This window comes from Dipodomys ordii, unplaced genomic scaffold (assembly GCF_000151885.1).
Source record: "Dipodomys ordii isolate 6190 unplaced genomic scaffold, Dord_2.0 Scaffold107, whole genome shotgun sequence".
NCBI lineage: Eukaryota > Metazoa > Chordata > Mammalia > Rodentia > Heteromyidae > Dipodomys > Dipodomys ordii.
Window position 1 is genome coordinate 3,655,594 of NW_012267323.1, and position 19,992 is coordinate 3,675,585.

The 19,992-nt window shown below is 52.6% G+C and overlaps 2 protein-coding genes across 3 annotated transcripts in view; both read left to right on the forward strand.

The window, feature by feature from the left end:
- The first annotated feature begins 177 nt into the window (after positions 1-177).
- Positions 178-12,732, forward strand: Usp19 (ubiquitin specific peptidase 19). Of its 2 annotated transcripts, none has more exons than XR_001175514.1 (27): positions 178-266; positions 2,295-2,554; positions 2,814-2,852; positions 2,971-3,099; positions 3,187-3,320; positions 3,402-3,704; positions 3,821-4,037; positions 4,166-4,322; positions 4,426-4,497; positions 4,619-4,734; positions 4,837-5,057; positions 5,136-5,331; positions 5,423-5,556; positions 5,704-5,862; positions 5,953-6,063; positions 6,688-6,798; positions 6,883-6,984; positions 8,142-8,282; positions 8,371-8,489; positions 8,719-8,856; positions 8,951-9,264; positions 9,406-9,516; positions 9,612-9,828; positions 9,913-10,065; positions 10,149-10,305; positions 10,393-10,571; positions 11,677-11,840. XR_001175514.1 is itself a non-coding variant. In XM_013028171.1 (27 exons), exons 2-27 carry the CDS (start codon positions 2,431-2,433, stop codon positions 12,442-12,444), a joined length of 3,975 nt encoding a protein of 1,324 aa, XP_012883625.1. In that variant the 5' UTR covers positions 178-266; positions 2,295-2,430; the 3' UTR covers positions 12,445-12,732. The 2 variants fall into 2 exon arrangements, 1 of the variants encoding a protein (XP_012883625.1); XM_013028171.1 differs by lacking the exon at positions 11,677-11,840 and adding an exon at positions 12,328-12,732 and having other exon boundaries at positions 10,149-10,309.
- Positions 12,733-15,842: 3,110 nt separating this feature from the next.
- The window catches only part of Qars (glutaminyl-tRNA synthetase), a 9,431-nt gene continuing 5,281 nt past the window's right edge, over positions 15,843-19,992 (forward strand). Inside the window, exons 1-10 of the mRNA XM_013028059.1 lie at positions 15,843-15,979; positions 16,088-16,235; positions 16,576-16,685; positions 16,826-16,901; positions 17,101-17,165; positions 17,681-17,734; positions 17,865-17,922; positions 18,809-18,880; positions 19,009-19,094; positions 19,250-19,356. Of these exons, the coding sequence (XP_012883513.1) occupies positions 15,863-15,979; positions 16,088-16,235; positions 16,576-16,685; positions 16,826-16,901; positions 17,101-17,165; positions 17,681-17,734; positions 17,865-17,922; positions 18,809-18,880; positions 19,009-19,094; positions 19,250-19,356 (893 nt within the window). The 5' untranslated portion in view covers positions 15,843-15,862. The remainder of the gene's footprint in view (positions 15,980-16,087; positions 16,236-16,575; positions 16,686-16,825; positions 16,902-17,100; positions 17,166-17,680; positions 17,735-17,864; positions 17,923-18,808; positions 18,881-19,008; positions 19,095-19,249; positions 19,357-19,992) is intronic.

A 19,992-nucleotide genomic window follows, 5' to 3' on the forward strand; every position in this document is an offset into this window, starting at 1 on the left:
AACGCCAGCCCGCTCCCACCGGAAGTGCGTCACCAGCCTAGCGCTCGGCCTCCCCTCCGCCGTAACTAGAAGTGGAAACAAAACAAGCGGCTGTGGCAGCGGCGGTGGCGGCGGCGGCGACGGCGGCAGCGGCAGCGGCAGCGGCGGTGCCGGGACGGGTGGGGGGGGAGGGGCGCGCCGGAACCGGAACCGACCTGACGCCGGAACCGGAATCGTGAGCGGGGTTGCCAGGGCCCGGAGAGGGCTGGCGGCGGCGGTCTCGCTCGGTGAGTGCGGCAGGCCGCAGTTCGCCGGTTCGGCCTCCGCGGGCAGGCCGCCGCGGGTGTGCTGGCTCCAGGGCGGCCTGTTTCAAGGTCACGGGCGGTACCAGCCCCGACCCTTCCAAGGACCGCGTCGGGCCGGGCCTCACGGATGCCGAACGGAGCCGTTATTGCTCCCTACGCCCGTGGCCGGCCTTCCTCCAGAGAGGACTGGAGCGGCGGCGTGCGAGATGGGGGGCGGCTTCCTGGAGGAGGTGGTGGCTGGGCCCCGGGGGGGTCGCCGGCCGGAGCTGTGCTCGGGTCCGGGGGTAACTGCGTAGCCTCTCTTCTGGCCAGCTCCAGTTTCTAATCACCCCCTTCCCTCCCCCCCCCCCGATGCTTCGACGTCCCTGGAGCAGATGAAGGGGGGGGAGGGAGGAGGGGAGGAGGAACATGACCTGTGACTTGGGGGGGGAGTCTGGATGTGTGAGGACAAGGCGGATGTGCTTCTCCCCGCCCTCCCCCGCCTCAATTCTGAACTGGCAACCCCCCCCCTCCCCATCCCCACCAGTATACCACCTCTGACCCACAGAAGGATATCTTATCTCCCTTCTAGAAGGAGAAACAAAACCAGCCCCTAAGGCGACTCCCTCCCGTCTCTCTCTCTCTCTTCCCCCCCCCCCCCCATGAGAACCTGTAAGACTAGTCATTATCCGATTTAGCTGTACAAACCAGACTTGAGGCAGCCAAAGGGTCCCCTACCTAGATAGATGCAGGGGTTCATCTCTCACCCTTATCGTCAAGCTTTTGTTATGACAACTTTCATTTTTGGATGGAGAAACAGCTCTGAATCCACTAGCCCAGGCCCCGTGGAAACCCAAGAAGGTTCTCTGTAGCTCAGAGCTGGTCAGGGATTTGGGAAGGAAGGTAGTGCTTGTCTGTTCCAGTCTCAAGCTGAATGCCCACCATCCTACCTTGACAGTGCCCCTCCTGTATCTTGGAACAGAGAAAGAAGGATCCCGAGAGGTAGTTGGTACATAGGAACATGTTGGTGTAATTGTAGCCTTATGGGACCAGCTCCAGTAGGAGCTGGCAAGGAAGCAGATGGATATCTTAGATCCAGGACCTTTTCCGGACAGTTACAACACCTGAGTTAGGCCTTGGTTTTTGGCCACAGAGCCGGGTTCTTGCTGTTTGATGGTCTCCACCTTTGCTGCCTTTCTCCTCCTCCTCCCACTTGTCTGGTGGTGACTAAGCAGCCAGTGAGAGTGGAAGAAAAGGGAGCTCCCTGCTCAGTGCGTCAGCCCTGTGGGCTGGAGCTATGGCTTCTATCCAGAGGAGGATCCTGGTCCCAGGCCATGACTGATTTGACCTGGCACCTTCTCAAGGAGGCTTCCAGCATTGTGGCAGGTTTCTAGGAGGCTTGGCTTGAAGTGATTAATGCTACTTGCAGTACTTAGTCCCTCTGTAGAATAGCCTGATTAGATGATTGGCACCTGTAGTACTAGCTACTCAGGATGAGCTCTGCAAATCAAGGTTCAAAGCCAGCCCAAATCAGTCACGTTTGAAATAAGAGACTTTTTTTTTTTTCTAGTATGGGGCTTGAACTTAGGGCTTGGGTGCTGTCCCTTAGTATTTTTTCACTGAAGTTTGACACTAATTTGAGGCACAGCTCCACTTCTAGCTGTGGAGTGGTTAATCAGAGAAAAGAGGCTAATAGTTTTTCCTGCCTGGAAATGCCTTCAATCTGGCTATAGGATCATATGAGCCACCAGGGCCTGACCCGAGAGACTTATCTTCAAGGAGCCAGCAAAAAGCTGGAAATGGAAGTGTGGCTCAAGTGGCAGATCACCAGCCTTAAGCAAAAAAGCTAAGTAAGAGCTTGAAGCCGTGTGTTTAAGCCCCAGTATTGGCACAATAAAAGAGTAACCTCACTTTCTGGGGCTTAGGTACTACCCTGCAGGGTTAGGAATGTTCTGGATTGCTAAGCCCTAACTGTAGTTAAGGAGCAAGTTGTTGAGCCTTGACAGTGATTACTGGTTGTTTTTTCATTAGGCTGTTGGTTCCTTGCTAAAGAATTGGGCCACAAAGAATTGCCAAGATAGCTGGGCCAGGAAGAAAGCGCCGCAGCCCTGACCCAGACACTGTTGCCGACTCTGGGGCACTCTGGCTGTCAACCAAGCGGCTCAAGATGTCTGGCGGGGCCAGTGCCACAGGCTCAAGGAGAGGGCCACCAGGACTAGAGGAGGCCACGAGTAAGAAGAAGCAGAAGGATCGAGCAAACCAGGAGAGCAAGGAAGGAGATCCTCGGAGAGGTGCGGGTGATATTCCCAGGATACTCATGCCCTTTTCTCCTTTCCATGTGCATGCAAATAGAGGATTTGAAGATGATTATTTCATTGTCCCTTTTGGCTTGGTTTGCGATTGAGAAGGAGACATGACAGCCTGGATAGAGTCTCAGATTTGAGCCTGGGGTACTTGGCTGAAATACTGAGATGATGGTATTTTTGGAATGGTGGTGTTTTGGGAGACTGCTCCCCCTTTCCCCCTCCTCATTCTTTGCTTTGTTGTCAGGATCAATGCCCACTCCTCGAGAGGAGCAGACCAAAGAGGGTGAGTAATGGATGGGGAAGGGAAGGAGCAGTAGAGGGCAGTAGGGCTGGGTTTCTTGGACATATCCCTACCGATCGCTTGTAGAGACCCTTCTGATCTCTTTGCCCCTCCTTTACAGAGTTGTTGCTTGACTGGAGGCAGAGTGCAGATGAGGTGATTGTTAAGCTCCGAGTGGGAGCAAGTCCCGTGAGGCTAGAGGAGGTAGATGCTGCTTTCACTGACACTGACTGTGTGGTGAAGCTCCCAGGTGCGTCCATCTGCCCTGAGCCCAGCAGGACCTTTTAGTTCTTTGATAACTGCCACTGAAGCTCACTGCTTCCACTCTCTCTCCCAGATGGTCGTCAGTGGGGTGGTGTTTTCTTTGCCGAAATAGAAAGTTCTTGCGCCAAAGTGCAAGCCCGCAAGGGTGGCTTTCTACAGCTAGCACTACCCAAAAAGGTTCCTCTTCTCACGTGGCCCTCTCTCCTGGTAAGTTTGAAGTGCAGGGTCGGGCGGTGTGATACCCTACCAGGGCCCTAGGCAGTCCCCAACTGTTGTTGTCTTTGGCAGAAGAAGCCTCGAGGGACCCAGGAGCTGGCACTGGGGTTGCGGTGTCAGGAGAATGGGCAGGAATTGTCTCCCATTGCCCTGGAGCCAGGCCTTGAGCCCCGCCGGGCTAAGCAAGAGGCCCGCAATCAGAAGCGGGCTCAGGGCCGTGGTGAGGTAGGCTCAGGGGCTGGCCCTGGGGCCCAAGCAGGGCCTAGCGCCAAGAGGGCTGTGCATCTCCGCAGAGGGCCAGAGGGAGAAGGGTCCAGGGATGGCCCTGGACCCCGGGGCGATGCCCCATCCTTCCTGGCTGATCCAGCCACTCAGGTGAGAGTCAGTTGCCTGTTCGGGGTATTAGGATGTAGAGGGGAGGGACATGGACTAAAGTTGGGGCCCCCTGTCCTACGCAATACTGATTATGCCCACAATTTCACCACGACTAGGTTGAGGCTGAGGAACAGCTCCGTGTACCACCACTGAATCCCCAACCTTGTCTTCTTGGCTCAGAGAAGAATTTAGCCCTTTTGGCAGGCGAGAAAGCAGTGTCTCCCAGGAATGACCCAGTCTCTCCAGCCATGGCCCGGAGTAGAGACCCTGGGAAAGCTGACCATATCAAAGAGGAGATGGCAGTAGCAGCAGATGCTGCAACCTTGGTGGATGGTAAAAGTGGGGTTGGGCGTGGCCTGGCAGAGCCTAGGTTGGGTTACAGGGTTGGTGGGTAAGTAGGAAGTAGTAGAGCGGCCAATCAGAGCCTGTCATGGGAGGTACTAAGCCATGTCTCAATGCAGACCCTGAGTCCATGGTGAACCTGGCATTTGTCAAGAATGACTCCTATGAGAAAGGGCCAGATTCTGTGGTGGTGCACGTGTACGTGAAGGAGATCCGCAGGGATACTTCTCGAGTCCTTTTCCGTGAACAGGACTTCACACTCATCTTCCAGACCAGGTGGGTGGAGAGGGGCTGAAGGGTAGATGGTATGCCTCCAGTGGAATTGCATATGTGACATTCTTCCTTTTGTCCTTCCTCCTTCCCTGCTCTGCTTCTGCAGGGATGGGAACTTCCTGAAGCTGCATCAGGGCTGCGGGCCCCATACCATCTTCCGTTGGCAGGTGAAGCTCAGGTGGGTGGTGCCCAGCCCCATCACTGTGCCTGTCCCAGCTGGGGCTCCAGCTCTTCTGTCTGGGTCTGTGTCGCTTGACACCTGTTCCCCCTAAGTCTCTGACCTCAGCCTTTACCCACAGGAACCTGATTGAGCCCGAGCAATGCACTTTCTGCTACACGGCGTCTCGCATTGACATCTGCCTCCGGAAGCGGCAGAGTCAGCGCTGGGGGGGCCTGGAGGCCCCAGCTGCACGAGGTCTGCATACGAGCTCCCTTCATTGCCCGTCCCTGCATGCTCAGGAGCCCCAGCCCTGCCACATGCTGCTAACCACCAGCCCCCTCATTCCCCCTTTTTAAGGTGCAGTGGGTGGTGCAAAGGTTGCCGTGCCGACAGGTCCAACCCCTCTGGATACAACCCCTCCAGGAGGTGCCCCCCACCCCCTGACAAGCCAAGAGGAAGCCCGGGCTGTGGAGAAGGATAAGCCTAAAGCTCGATCTGAGGACACAGGCCTGGATGGTGTGGCGGCCCGTACCCCCTTGGAACATGTAGCTCCAAAGCCAGAGCCACATCTGGCTTCGGTGAGGAACCTGGGCGAGGAGCAGATAGTAGATATGAAACCTCAGGGCTCCTCTCATACTGCCTCTGTTCCCATACAGCCCAAGCCCACATGTATGGTGCCTCCAATGCCCCATAGTCCCGTGAGTGGAGACAGCGTGGAGGAAGAGGAGGAGGAAGAGAAGAAGGTGTGTCTGCCTGGCTTCACTGGCCTTGTTAATTTAGGCAACACCTGCTTCATGAACAGCGTAATTCAGTCTCTGTCCAACACTCGGGAACTTCGCGACTTCTTCCATGGTGAGGGTCAGGGCCAGGGCCAAAAAAATCTAGGGCCTGGGCAGAAGGGATATGTTTGCCCCTCACACCTTTGCTTGGCTGCTGTTTTTAGACCGATCCTTTGAGGCCGAGATCAACTACAACAACCCCTTGGGGACTGGTGGGCGTCTGGCCATTGGCTTTGCAGTGCTGCTCCGGGCCCTGTGGAAGGGCACTCACCATGCCTTTCAGCCTTCCAAGTTAAAGGTGACCTGTGGCTGCTCCTAGCCCTGGCTAGAGGAGATGGGGGCGGAGGGTGGGGCGGGGGAGGTGGTAGTGGTGGGGCTTAGCTAATGGAGTGCACGGCAAATGGATGCTAAGGTTTCTCTTTCACATTTTGATCCCTGAATCCAGGCTATTGTGGCGAGCAAGGCCAGCCAGTTCACAGGCTATGCACAGCATGATGCCCAAGAGTTCATGGCTTTTCTATTGGATGGGTTGCATGAGGATCTGAATCGAATCCAGAACAAGCCCTACACAGAGACTGTGGACTCAGATGGGCGGCCTGATGAGGTCAGGGTGGGGGGTCACAGGGAGAGGTGTCTCTTTTTTTTTTTCCCCTGGCCCCTAGACCTCCTTGCTTCTTATCACTCTCCTCCTCAGGTGGTGGCTGAGGAAGCATGGCAGAGGCACAAGATGAGGAACGACTCCTTCATCGTGGACCTGTTTCAGGGCCAGTATAAGTCGAAGCTAGTGTGCCCTGTGTGTGCCAAGGTATAGTGGGCTTCCTCTAGAAAGAGACCCCCTAGTTTGGCTCAGCTAGCCTGGGCATATTAGGTTCAGAAGCAGCATTTTCAGGTGCTGTGGGACAAAATTGGAGCAACAAAGTTGGCTGCTCCTCTGTGGGCTGAAGTGGTCAGGCAGGGTAGGCTTTTCTGACTGATACCAAAGTGATGGCTTGGGCTGAGTGCTGGTGGCTGAGATCTGAGCTATGGTTCAAGTGGAAGAGCACTAGCTTTGGGCAAAAATGCTCATTTTCAGCACCCACCCTAGGACTGGCACCAGAAAAAAAAATGAGCTCATATAAAGTGAGCTCATATAAAGGTATGATATATAAGGGAGGTTGGGGTAGCATTGTGGCTAAGATTGGGAAGGCATATCAGATGTGAGAGAAATGGAACTGGGAAAGCAACTAAATTGCCAGAACATAAGATCTGTCTCAGAATGGGGGATTGCTCTCTCCTGGTAGGCCCTTGTGCTCCATCTGGTGTTCTTAGCCTAAGAGTTTAGTGATTGGTTTGGGCATTCTGAGAGCCATCAGAGCATCTGGATTAGGCTTTCTGAGCCCAAGCATCTTGTTCCTGTGTGACCATCCTAATGATGCTTCTGCCTCCACAGGTCTCCATCACTTTTGACCCATTTCTTTATCTGCCGGTGCCCTTGCCGCAAAAGCAAAAGGTTCTCCCCGTCTTTTATTTTGCTCGAGAGCCCCACAGCAAGCCCGTCAAGGTGAGGAGCAAGTCTCTATGCTTTGGGCTATCCCAGAGAACCTGGTTCTGCCACCCTATTAACTGTACCCATGTGTCACCTCAGTTCCTCGTAAGCGTAAGCAAGGAGAACTCCTGTGCAAGTGAAGTTTTGGATTCTCTATCTCAGAGTGTTCACGTGAAGCCTGAGAACTTGCGTCTGGCTGAGGTTTGTGTCTTTCCTCGGACTCTGACAAAGGTGGACGTGTGTGTGTGTGTGTGTGTGTGCGTGTGCGTGTGTGTGTGTGACTCTGACAAAGGTGGACGTGTGTGTGTGTGTGACTCTGACAAAGGTGGACGTGTGTGTGTGTGTGTGTGTGTGTTTACACAAGTGTGGGAAACGAAAAGGCTGTATAGGGCCTATGAAATCATTTAGTATATGAAAGTACAGATGTGTATGCCCCTTGGCTGCTTTGTAGCCTGGCTGCCTGTATTCATATGACCCTTGAATGGTGTTATAAATATCCAAATTGGTCCCTGGCAGAAAAAAAGCCTCCCTAGATAGTCATTGGCATCTGTACAAACATATATGTGACTGTCCATGGACAGCAAAAATGCAGGCAGTATGCTCCTTTTTTGAGGCACTGTTGAAGCCAGGCACTGGGCTGTGCAAAAGAGATGCCTTAGTCTCCAGCTGTCGTCATTGGTGGTAGGCCCTGACTGCCTTGCCTTTGTGGGATGAGGAACTTAAGACTGTCCATCACTTGCTATAGTGATTCTTCCCTCTTGCTGTTCTCTCATGTCTGCATGCTGGCTCTCCCTGAGAGCTCCTTGAGTTCATTTGTCTCAGAAAATTAGGGAAGAGGGTACTGGTGACTCACGCCTGTCATCCTAGCTAATCAGGAGGCTGAGATCTTGAGGATCGCAGTTCAAAGCCAACTCCAGCAGGAAAGTCTATGAGACTTTTATCTCCAATGAACCACCAGAAAACCAGAAGTGGTGCTGTGGCTCAAAGTGGTAGAGTGCTAACCTTGAGCAAAAGAATAGTTCAGGGTCAGCACCCAGGCTGTGTTCAAACCCCATGGCTGCCCCCCCTCCAAAAAAAAAAAAAAAGACATTAGGGAAGAGGCTCTTCAAATGTGACCCTTCTCTGATAATATGTTGTAGTCCTGTACATTAGGGCTCTGCCCAGTCTTTATCATTCAGACAGCCTTATGTATCTTGTGCAGTTGGGTGTTGAGACTGGTGCGTATGCAGGCATGTTCCTCTTTTGGTCCACAAACTCTATCCCTGACCCCACAGACCCCAGGGCAAGGTCCAGCTTTCCTTGTGCTTTGTGATCAGGTGGCTTATTCTCACCTGGGTCCTTGTGTTCTTTGTTCCCAGGTAATTAAGAATCGCTTCCACCGTATGTTTCTGCCCTCCCACTCGCTGGACACTGTGTCCCCATCTGATATGCTCCTCTGCTTTGAGCTGCTATCCCCAGAGCTGGCCAAGGAGCGGGTAGTGGTGCTCGAGGTGCAACAGGTGAGCGGGAGCCAACCTGATGCTGAGACGTCCTGGTTGGGAGGGTTCACTCCGGCCTGGCCTTGCTGAGCCAGACGACCCACCCTAGCGCCCCCAGGTACTCAGCGTTCCTATCTCCAAGTGTGCAGCCTGCCAGAGGAAGCAGCAGTCGGAGGATGAAAAGCTGAAGCGCTGTACCCGGTGCTACCGTGTGGGCTACTGCAACCAGTGAGGACCCCTATGGTTTCCCTCTCCCGTCTTCACCTTCCACTTGCTACTTCCCCTTCCTCACAAAAGCCCATATGCTTTACACTCGTTAGCTCTACTATACCAGGCTCTGGGGGAGGCAGGGCTGATATACCTAGTTCCCAGGGTCTCAGCCTCGACCACACCCCCTCCCCCCAGTATGTAGTCAAAGGAAATGAGGCTAAGGCTGTCTTCTTTCCCTTCCCTCCAGAATCTGCCAAAAAACCCACTGGCCTGACCATAAGGGTCTCTGCCGCCCTGAAAATATTGGCTACCCCTTCCTGGTCAGTGTACCTGCCTCACGCCTCACTTATGCCCGTCTTGCTCAGCTGCTAGAAGGTTACGCCCGGTAAGTGCCCAGCAGTGGGGCTAGGGTCTGATAGATGGAGAGCAGAGGTGATGAATGGGTTGGTCACAGCTTATTACTTTGTTTTCTTTTCCAGATACTCTGTGAGTGTATTCCAGCCACCTTTTCAGCCTGGCCGCATGTCCTTGGAGTCCCAGAACTCTGGCTGCACCACATTGCTCTCTACTAGCTCCCTGGAGGCTGGGGACAGTGAGAGGGACCTCATTCAACCTCCCGAGCTCCAGTTAGTGACCCCTGTGGATGAAGGGGACACAGGGCTTCCCCGGATGTGGGCGGCCCCCGATCGAGGCCCTTTGCCTAGCACCAGTGGAATGGCTTCCGAGATGCTGGCCAGTGGGCCTAATGAGGGTGACACCTTACCTGCTAGTGAGAGGGTGTCCCGGCCTGAAGGTAAGATCTGGTGAAAGGCTCTGGGAGCTGGGGGCGGGGGGGGGGGGAAGGGCGGATAGAAGGGGGGAGGTAGGAATGATTGGGGGGAAGTCTTTTAGACCCTGGTTTGACAGGAGTTCTGATCATCATGTTTTCTCATAGCTGCTGTGCCTGGGTACCAACACCCTAGCGAAGCCATGAATGCCCACACCCCCCAGTTTTATATCTATAAAATTGATGCATCCAATCGGGAGCAGCGGCTTGAGGACAAAGGTGTCTGAGGCCGTGGGAGGATGGGAGCCAGGAGGGGGGTTGGGCTTGGCTGCTTTCCCACAAGTATGTCACAACGGGCCCCTGCTCATTTCCAGGGGAAACCCCACTGGAGCTGGGTGATGACTGTAGCCTGGCTCTGGTATGGCGGAATAACGAACGCCTCCAGGAGTTCGTCTTGGTAGCCTCCAAAGAACTGGAATGTGCTGAGGATCCAGGCTCTGCTGGTGAGGCCGCCCGTGCTGGTCACTTCACCCTGGACCAGTGCCTCAACCTCTTCACTCGGCCCGAGGTGCTGGCACCTGAGGAAGCCTGGTGAGGAGAACACGGCAGTAGGGCAAGCAGTAGGGCAGGGTGAAGCGGACACTCTCTGGTCCTGACCCTTCTGTCCTGTACCAGGTACTGTCCCCAGTGCAAACAGCACCGTGAGGCCTCCAAACAGCTGTTGCTATGGCGCCTGCCGAATGTGCTCATTGTGCAGCTCAAGCGCTTCTCCTTCCGTAGTTTCATCTGGCGCGACAAGATCAATGACCTGGTGGAGTTCCCTGTTCGGTAAGAAGTGGCCCCTGGTGACTGTGGACAGTGCATTGGGCCCCAAGGCTCCGGCTGACTGTCTCACCCGTCCCTGATTCTAGGAACCTGGATCTGAGCAAGTTCTGCATTGGCCAGAAAGAGGAGCAACTGCCTAGCTACGACCTGTATGCTGTCATCAACCACTATGGAGGCATGATTGGTGGCCACTATACTGCCTGTGCACGCCTGCCCAATGACCGCAGCAGCCAGCGCAGTGACGTGGGTGAGGGCACACACAGCCAGCAGGATAGTTGGTAGGGGTGGTGGTGTAAGCTATGTTCACACTCTTCCCACCCTGCTATATAGGCTGGCGCTTGTTTGATGACAGCACGGTGACGACAGTAGACGAGAGCCAGGTCGTGACGCGTTATGCCTATGTACTCTTCTACCGCCGGCGGAACTCTCCTGTGGAGAGGCCCCCTATGGCAGGTCATTCTGAGCATCACCCAGACCTAGGCCCTGCAGCTGAGGCTGCTGCCAGCCAGGTGAGGCATGGGGAGGCTTTGTAGACTAGTGGGGACCAACTCAGATTGGGGGACAAGGTTGGGGACACATGGTTCCCTAACACTAAAGCTCACTGGGCGCCATCTTGGTGCCTTCAGACTACTCAGAAAGGGGTGTGTGTACACCAAAACACTACCACTAATGTGCACAAAGGCTTGCGTCAGGCAGCTTCTCCCTAAGATGAACATCCTATACTTGACGTCTCAACTTTCCCCTATGCGTTCCCCATATGCTAGCTACAGACCCTCACTCGTGTTCCTGTGTGTACTTAGGATAGGGCCTGTCAGGAGTAGCCGCAGCCTTCTCTGGCTGTCACACGCAGAGGTAAGTGACTATCCACACTGAGTCTTTAGGGACCTCTCTCCTTTATTGACATGATGTGCCAAAGGCCCATTTAGTGGGCCCAGTGCCGTCACTTTTTATTTTTGTCAGTCCTGGGGCTTGACCTGGACGCTGTCCCTCAGCTGTTCAGCTCAAGGCAAGCACTCTACTGCTTGAGCCACAGCACCACTTCCAGTTTCCTGGTGGTTCATTGGAGATAGGAGTCTCACGGCTTTGAAAAACCATGATCCTCAGATCTCCTCGAGGATTAAAGGCATGAGCCACTGGCGCCTGGCCCCATCACTTTTCTTGACTGCTTCCTTTACTTTCCCTCTGGTTCCTTGAGCCCTCCAAGTCAGACTCAGAGAGATTCCTCAGGAGACAGTGATCAGGATCTGGCTATGGGAGAGCCCATGTGGTTTGTCATGGGGTTGGCAGGCCTATCTTCCATGGCCAGTTCCCTGTATGGAATATCTAGACTAAAAATTTATCCAGATGAAACCCCCCCCCCAATCTTTCCCCAGGGGAAGGTACACGTGGATCGGAACAATAGCTTGAGGCCAAAATCTGCAAGGATTCTCACACACCGATGATCTTAGTCTAGGCAACCCTGAAATTAGCCACCTGTCCACCTCCCTGCTGTCTGACCTGTCATGCAAGGGCTTAGCTCTCGTCACCCAGGGCAGGAGTCATGTCTAGGGGTCTCTGGGACACTGGGACCTCCCCAACCCTCTGGGTGCTGATGGCCATTTCCACATGCTATAGGCTTCCCGGATTTGGCAGGAACTCGAGGCTGAGGAGGAGCTGGTGCCTGAGGGCCCTGGGACCCTGGGTCCCTGGGGGCCCCAAGACTGGGTGGGCCCTCCACCGCGTGGCCCTACCACAACAGATGAGGGCTGCCTCCGGTACTTTGTCCTGGGCACCGTGGCAGCCTTGGTAGCCCTTGTGCTCAACGTGTTCTATCCTCTGGTGTCCCAGAGTCGCTGGAGATGAGCTTACCTGCAGGCAGCTGCCATGAGCTGATCCACCTGCCTGCCTGCCTGCCAGGCCAGGCCTGCCTTTGTGCTGGGGAAGGAACTACTCTGGGCTTTGGGCCTCGGTGTATGCATCTGGTGGGAGAGTGTGGGGGACTGTAGCCTCTGCAGGGGCAGAGCCTCCGAGGGTGGATACCCATCCAGCTGTCTGTTCATTCCTCCTGCTGCTCTGACCCTTGGCCTAGGGCTGAGCCCAGCTGGAGCTACTTCCTGTATTTAAAGTGTTAATAAAGTGAGACTATTCAGGCCCAATCTTGTCTCTCTGTCTCAATGCTGCTATCTGCGCCTGCCTTGGGGCCCTCCCTTGGGTGCCAGGGCTCTGAACCAGCACCCCCGGGAAGCCAGGCAGCATGCTGACCCCTGTCCTCATATTCTGTTGCAGGGACTAGGCCCTGGCCAGGCCCCCGAGGTGGCCCCCACGCGGACAGCCCCTGAACGCTTCGCCCCCCCTGTGGACCGCCCAGCCCCCACCTACAGCAACATGGAGGAGGTCGATTAGCAGGTCCCTGGCTGATGGAGGGACTGGGTTCGGGGTTTCCCTGAAGAGGGCCATTTCTTTGTTACTTCTTCTCTAACCCAGGAGACATTGGCTCCATCAGTGGGAAGTTGGGAGGGGGGGGAACGATTTGGGACTGGGGACCTCACAAGTTGTGATCTTTTAGCTTGGTCCCCTGACCAGTGGGTCTTGTCTTCTCCAGCTGCCTCCAGTGCTGCGTAATTTGATTCTCAGTTGTATCTTCAATTCTTTCTGACTCGCATTATAAACGTTATAATTTTATTCTAAAAATTGTAATTTTTTTTGCATTTTGGAAGTGATTGCTGCTGTTTAAATATATTTTAAAAAAATAAATAAATAAGCAGACTTAGTGACTGATCCACCACATCCTACCTTCCCTCCCTCTCCATCATCTAGTGTTTGTGTATCTCTGTGTTAAAGGCCTCAAGAGTGCTTGAGTCTGAGAGAAAGTGGCAGTCACAGTTCATCCCCTGGAGTCAGGATGCCCCTGGTGTCGTCAGCTCTCCCGAGCCTGCCTACTGCCCTGTTATCTCTCAATGATTTTGGGTACCACATGAAGGTAGTAGTTGGAGGTTGGTATCACTAAGAAGACCTTAGGCTATCCCAGGGATGTCTCACTGCCTTCACTTTTCCTCCCTTCCTCTCTGCAACTGTAGGCATGGGGTGAAAGGTTCAGGCTACTGGAGTAGTCTGGGGCTGACAGCAGATCAGGGAGGACTTGATGGGGGATAAGAAGGTGCTCATATAAGAAGCTTGCCTTTGGATAGGCTGTTCCCTCTCCTTTGCAATTGTTTGCTAGTAATGTGGACATCTTTAAATAGACAGAGCTAAGATAACACTGATCAGTGTTGACATGCTCTAGTAAGGACAACAACATTGAAGCCAGGTGGAGTTGTTGGCTGAGGAAGTGGGCTTGGAGAACTGGGGTGGTGGGATCTTGCATAAATGGACATACCTATGTGCTGATGCTGGTGGCTGTGACTGATGTACTGCCTGCTAGGGATGGGCTATAACAGGACTGTGCTGGGTCTTTTGTGTATGCAGCCCCCTCCTTGGGTGTGTGTGTGTTGGGGGGAGAGTTTAGTGGAGATAAGAGTTTCATGAATCTGTCCGCCTGGGCTGGCTTTGAACTGCAATCCTCAAATCTCAGCCTCCTGAGTAGGATTTACCTGATTTATGCAGTCCTCTTAATGCTAAGCCCATAACCTTATACCTTTCTGGGGCATCTGCATAAAGTTGCTGTGGCCTCTAGTACCATGGCCCTCTGCTGTCCCAGGGATTTGTCCATAGGTCTGACTATGGAATCCCACCCCATGCCAGAAAGGGTCTTAGGGAGTTGGGTATCTATCAGTGGTTCATACCTGTAATCCTAGCTACCCAGAAGGCTTAGATCTGAAGATCTCAGTTCAAAGCCAGCCTGGGCAGGAAAGTCCATGAGACTCTTAACCATCAAAAAGCTAGAAGTGGGGCTGTGGCTCAGGTGATATAGCACCTGTCTTGGGCAAAAAGCTAAGGGACAGCCAGAGCCTGAGTTCAAGTTCCAGTCTCAAAACACACACACACACACAGGGGTGTGGTTCTTAACTGGCTTCTTTCCTTGGTCATTTTCAAATAGGCTGAGTCTATAGAACTTCACACTTCTGCTCTGTGCAAGTCATATGGTTACAGGGACTTCCTAGTCATCTGTTAATCTGCTACCACCACTAACGACTTGCTTGATGGCCCCAGTGGACCTACTGAAACTTCCTAGGACCCACATGAGGGAACCAAGGAAGGGAGCACAGGCTCTGACCCCAGTGATAGAACCATTGCCAGACTTGCAGGATTTGATGATGGTGGTGATCATGTTTCAATGAATCCTTGAAAGTGGCACCAGGTACTGAGGGATCAGTGGCAGTAGCAGGCACTTTGTATTGCTCCCTCTGCTCTTCATAGGCACATTGTGTTGGGCAAGGCCTCTGCAGCCATAATTGGCACAGGACTAGAACTGTGGCTCTGCTTCTTGGTACTCTGCATTTCCTACTCCTACACATAGTTGTTGTTGGAATGTGAGCACACAGAAGGATATAGGATATGGTTTAATGGCCTAATCAAACTCCTGTCCAATCCTTAAAGACCAAGAAGTATGGAGGATATCAAAACTTTCTAGAAGGCTGGGCACTAGTGGCTCAAACTTGAAAGCCTGTAACCTAGCTACTCAGGAGGCTGAGATCTGAAGATCTGAGGTTCAAACCAACCCAGGACAGGAAAGTCCCCATGAGACTCATCTCCAATTATCCATTCCAAAACAGGAGGTGGCACTGTGGCTCAAAGTGGTACATGGCTAGCTGTGAGCAAAAAAGATAAGGGACGAGTGTCTAAGCCCTGAATTCAAGCACAAAAAAAAACAAAACAAACCTACTTCCAGAGCCTGAGATCCAGTCCTGCATTTGACATTTGCTCACTGTCTATCACCTTTGATTGAAAGAACAATGTTCCATGTTAGCATGCATATTCTAGCAGTTCAGAAAAATTTAGGGGAGACATTTCTATCCCAACCTCCCAGTCCTCCTTCTAATTTGCCTTTTCTTTTTGGTGAGATCTGAATGCCTTGGCAATAATGGCAAATGTGGCACAAGATTTTATTTTATTTATTTTTGGTCCGGTCGTGGGGCCTGAGCTCTGGGCCTGGGCGCTGTCCCTCAGTTCTTCAGCTCAAGGCTAGTGCTCTACCACTTGAGCCACATGCACCACTTCCGGCTTTTTTCTTCTTGTTTATGTGGTGCTGAGGAATCGAACCCAGGGCTTCATGCATGCAAGGCAAGCGCTCTACCACTGAGCCACCTTCCCAGCACAAGATTTTATTTTTATCACAAGGTATCACTAATGTTACCCAGGCTGGTTTCCAATCCACCACCCTCTGGCTTCAGCTTCTGGAATAGCTGCGATTAACAGGCACAACGGAGATCTCCCCGGGACTCAGTTCGCTTCCCCGTTTCCATGACAATTCAGAAGCTGTGACGTAAAAAAGGCGCGACTAGAATTTTAAATCTGCTGCTCCCCAACAGCCTTGGGTCAACGACACAGGTCCAGGAGCCAAAGGCCACCTGCCACGTCTTCACCTGCCTCCTTGCTGTTATTATTGTCTCTTTAGGTCCAAGACAAATCTATATTCCCAAAGAACCTATCCCTTTCATTACCCGAGACGGCGACCACGAAGACGGAAGGACTCGCCCTGAAAGGACTGGTTCTTCTGCTCAGTCCCTTAAATGGCGTCGCCCAGCTGAGGGTCCCGCCCCCTTTCAACAGAGGACGGTTACTATTGGCTCTCCCTGAAGGCTTCGTGTTCTGATTGGTCAGCGGGGCGAATCTCGTGGCGTAGCTTCAGTCAGGGCTTCTTTTGGTTTCCGGTGTGCCTGCCATGGCGGTCCCTGACTCTCTGACGCTTTTCACGGGCCTCGGCCTGAGCGAACACAAGGCTCGAGAGACACTCAAGAACACGGCTCTGAGCACGCAGCTGCGGGAGGCGGCGACCCAGGTGAGTGCGCCCCTGCCCTGGCCCTGGATGTTGGATCTGTCCCCGAAGTAGCGTGGGGGGCCGGGGCCAGATGGCGACCTGCTCCCCTTCCGATCTCTTGGACTCCAGGCGCAGCAGACTTTGGGCTCTACCATCGACAAGGCTACCGGGACTCTACTGTACGGTTTGGCTTCCCGTCTCAAGGATACGCAGCGCCTTTCTTTTCTCGTGAACTACATAGCCAGTAAGAAGATCCACACAGAACTGCAGCTGAGCGGTAAGACCCCTGTCTAGAGTGCCAGTTCTACTTCCAATCCATCCCTTCAGCCAAGACTTCCGTCTGTCTCCCCCCCCCCCCAAGTCCTCCAGTTTCTTTCTGAACACCTAGTTCTGGATAAGCACGAAGACATGGTGGGGGGGGGGTGGCCTCTGTGAATATTCACGTTGAGCAGCCTCCCCTGGAATCCATACCTCTTCCTAGGGCCTTCAGACTCCTATCTAGTGGGCTTAATCTCCCTGGAGGCCAAACTGAATTTGAAGTTTGACTGGATTAGGACAACTAGTCTACCCCACCTCTTGGAACTGAGATGCCCTAAAGTCCTTGCCTCCTTTCTTAGCTGCCCTGGAGTATGTTAGAAGTCATCCTCTGGACCCCATCGACACTGTGGACTTTGAGCAGGAATGTGGTGTGGGTGTCATAGTGACCCCAGAGCAGATTGAAGAGGCTGTAAGTTTTTCCAGGCATCAGGTGTCCCTCTAAGTTCTGGCCCTCGAAAGGAGTGGTTCAGGAGGACTCCGGGTGAGGGTGTGGGTCCCTAGAATTTGTCTGAAAGGACTTCCTGAACCATGTGTTTTGGTTTTCCACAGGTGGAGGTCACCATAAATAGGCACCGGCCCCAGCTCCTAGCAGAGCGTTATCGGTTCAACATGGGGTTGCTGATGGGTGAGCAAACCTGGGGAAGGAAGATGTGTTCTCCTTGGTCATGAGTGAGAGTGAATAGGGGAAGGAGCAGAAGCGCCTTAAAAGTATACTAGCTGGGTATAGGCATGGATTCCTGTGGTCAGCTAGGACGTTTCCTTGGGGAGGAGGGGAAGGAGTGTCCTTTTTTGCCTTTTGCAGCTTCTTGTGCCCATGCTCCTAGGAGAGGCCCGGGCTGCGCTCAAGTGGGCAGATGGCAAAATGATCAAGAATGAAGTAGACATGCAGGTGGGCACCTCCCTGAGCGGAATCAGCTGGCAAAGACTTGGCATGGACAGAGCCTGGAATCTACTGAGGGATAAAGGGGGGAGGAAAGTCTGTTCTAATGGTCAAGGGGTCAACACCTGATTTGCACTGTAGGTTGATCCTAATTTGTGATGAATCAGTTAACTGAGTCTCAATAGAATCATCCCCCAAACAGGGATGATATATATGGCCTTTATCTCGGGATAATAGACTCAGTGGAGGATAATGGCTGAGGTAGATGCTTATCTTGATGTTAGGACCACAGTTCTCTGTAAATGACAGTTCTTGTTACTTGGGCACAATGTGGATCCTCAGAAAGGAGAAGCATTTGAGGCAGCAGCATGAGGAGTTGAGATAGGATGAGCTAGGTGGGTTATTCTGGATGCTGATAGGCCACAAAGTACTTGAGTGAGTGAGTGAGTAAGTGAGTACGACCAATCAGGGAAATCCTCGAAGGAGCATAATTCTATTCCTCCCTGACTCTTGTGTCTATGTAGGTCCTCCACCTTTTAGGTCCCAAGATGGAGGCTGATTTGGAGAAGAAACCCAAGGTGAGGCTGGATATCACCCGAGTTGCTGGTGGTGAGGTGGGGCAGGAGCAGAATGAGACTTCAAACTGGGGAATGGAATGTCTGACCTTGTCCAGAGGTGATGCTGGTGTGATTTCACTGTTTCCTTTAGGTGGCAAAAACAAAGCCAGAAGAAACAGACCGGAGGAAAGCAAAAGATACGGAGAACGGTGAGAAGCCTAAGGCTTCTGTTGCATTCAGCTCTTGACTAATGGGAGTTCCCTTTGAAAAGGGGCCTTATAGCATAATTTCCTAAAGTTCTTTAGCTTATTCAATACCTTGCCTTCTGCCCCAAGGTTGAGATTTTTTTCTTTGTGTGTTTTTTTTTTTGGGGGGGGGGCTTGAACTCAGGGACTGGCCCTGTCCCTGAGCTCTTTTCTTCAAGGCTAGTACTCCTACTGCTTGAGCCACAGATCTACTTCTGGTTTTCTGGTGGTTAATTGGAGACAAGGATCTCTATTTTCTTGGTTTGCTTGCTCAGTTGGCTTTACTCCTTGAGCCATGTCTCTAGCATTGCTTTTTTGGCTTTTTTTGTTGTTGTTGTTGGTCGTGGGACTTGAACTCTGGGCCTGGGCACTGTCGCTCAGCTCAAGGCTAGTGCTCTGCCACTTGAGCCACAGCGCCACTTCCTGTTTTCTGGTGGTTTATTGGAGATAAGAGTCTCATGGACTTTCCTGCCCAGGCTAACTTTGAACTATGACCCTCAGATCTCAGCCTCCTGAGTAGCTAGGATGACTGGCATGAGCTTGTCTGGTCTGTTATCAACCTACCATCCTCCTAATTTTAGCCTCTTGAGGTATAAGCCATTGGCATCCAGCGCTAGAGTTTGTTTCATAATCTTTGGGCAAAAACCAGTCTAAGAGACCTGATAAATCCCATTCTATATTTCGTCTCTCTGGAATATAGAGAAAAGGAGCCTGTTTATATCTGTTCTGGATAATTGAAAGAAAAAAAAAAAGGAAAGGATTGATGGATAGTAGCAATCGGTGCCTTTTTGAGCTGGATATGGGGTAGCTAAATCCAGAGGATAAATTTTTCTTGGTTTCTTCCCAAAAGGAGATGCTGTCGGCCAGACCCTGTCTCTGATGGAACAGCTCCGAGGGGAGGCCCTTAAGTTCCACAAGCCTGGTAAGTAGATATGTTGGATCCCTGTGGAGGACTGATTGATGGCAATGATTCCTGTAGCCAGGACCCTTGGGGTCAAGGACATGGGCCACCACTTAGCCTCACTTCAGATTTTGTCCTGATGTTGGCAGGCGAGAACTACAAGACTCCAGGTTATGTGACCACCCCACATACCATGGATCTACTGAAGCAGCACCTGGAGATCACTGGAGGGCAGGTTTGTGGGAATGTGGGCTGGCTAGCTAGTATTTGGGCCAGCTCCGTACTGACATATCTTATTCATGATTGTGGTCTCTCTGGGAGGGGGCATCTGTTTCTTTAAGATGATCTGAGCTCTGACATTATCTCTCTCTGCTCATGCCATGATTGCAGGTACGGACTCGGTTTCCCCCAGAACCCAATGGAATCCTGCACATTGGACATGCCAAAGCTATCAATTTCAACTTTGGTTATGCTAAGGTGAGTTTTCCAGGATGCTGGTAAGCAAGGTGACTTGGCTACTGCCATGACTGGCACTAGAAAGGAATCTTTACCTCTGATAATGTTCCTGATGGGTGGGCACAAGCCATAGAGGGAACCATACAGGTATGATCAATACCTACAAATACATTGGACTAGCTGAGAAAAAATTCTGGAAACCCTGGAAAGACTATGTTGTCTGTTCCAAGTCAGCTTTGTGTGTGTGTGTGTGTGTGTGTGTGTTTGTGTCTGTCTGCCTGCCTGCCTGCCTGCTGGTCCCGTGGTTTGAACTCTGGGCCTGAGTATTGTCCCCTGACCTTATTTGCTCTACTACTTTCTGACCTTTCTGGAGGTTAATTGGATAAGAGTCTCCCAGGCTGGTGTCAAATCACAATCCTCAGATCTCAGCCTCCTGAGTAGCTAGGATACAGGCGTGAGCTACCAGTACCCAGCTTTGTTTTTGTATTTGAGACAGAGTCTTGCTGTTTCAGACTGGCCTCTTACCTTGCTATCTTCCAGCATGAGCCTCCCAAATGCTGGGATTACAGGGGTGAACCACTTCTCCTGGCTCATCTGAGGAATTTAGATAGAAGATGGGGCTGGGAAGGTGGCTCAGTGGTAGAGCACTTGCCTTGCATGCCAGAGGCCCTGGGTTC

Coding starts and splice junctions, on each gene's coding strand:
- Usp19 (XM_013028171.1), top strand. CDS start 2,431: ATGTCTGGCGGGGCCAGTGCCACAGGCTCAAGGAGAGGGCCACCAGGA. Junction 8,490..8,718: donor CGTGTGGGCTACTGCAACCA/GTGAGGACCCCT, acceptor CCTTCCCTCCAG/AATCTGCCAAAAAACCCACT. Junction 8,857..8,950: donor CTGCTAGAAGGTTACGCCCG/GTAAGTGCCCAG, acceptor TTTCTTTTCCAG/ATACTCTGTGAGTGTATTCC.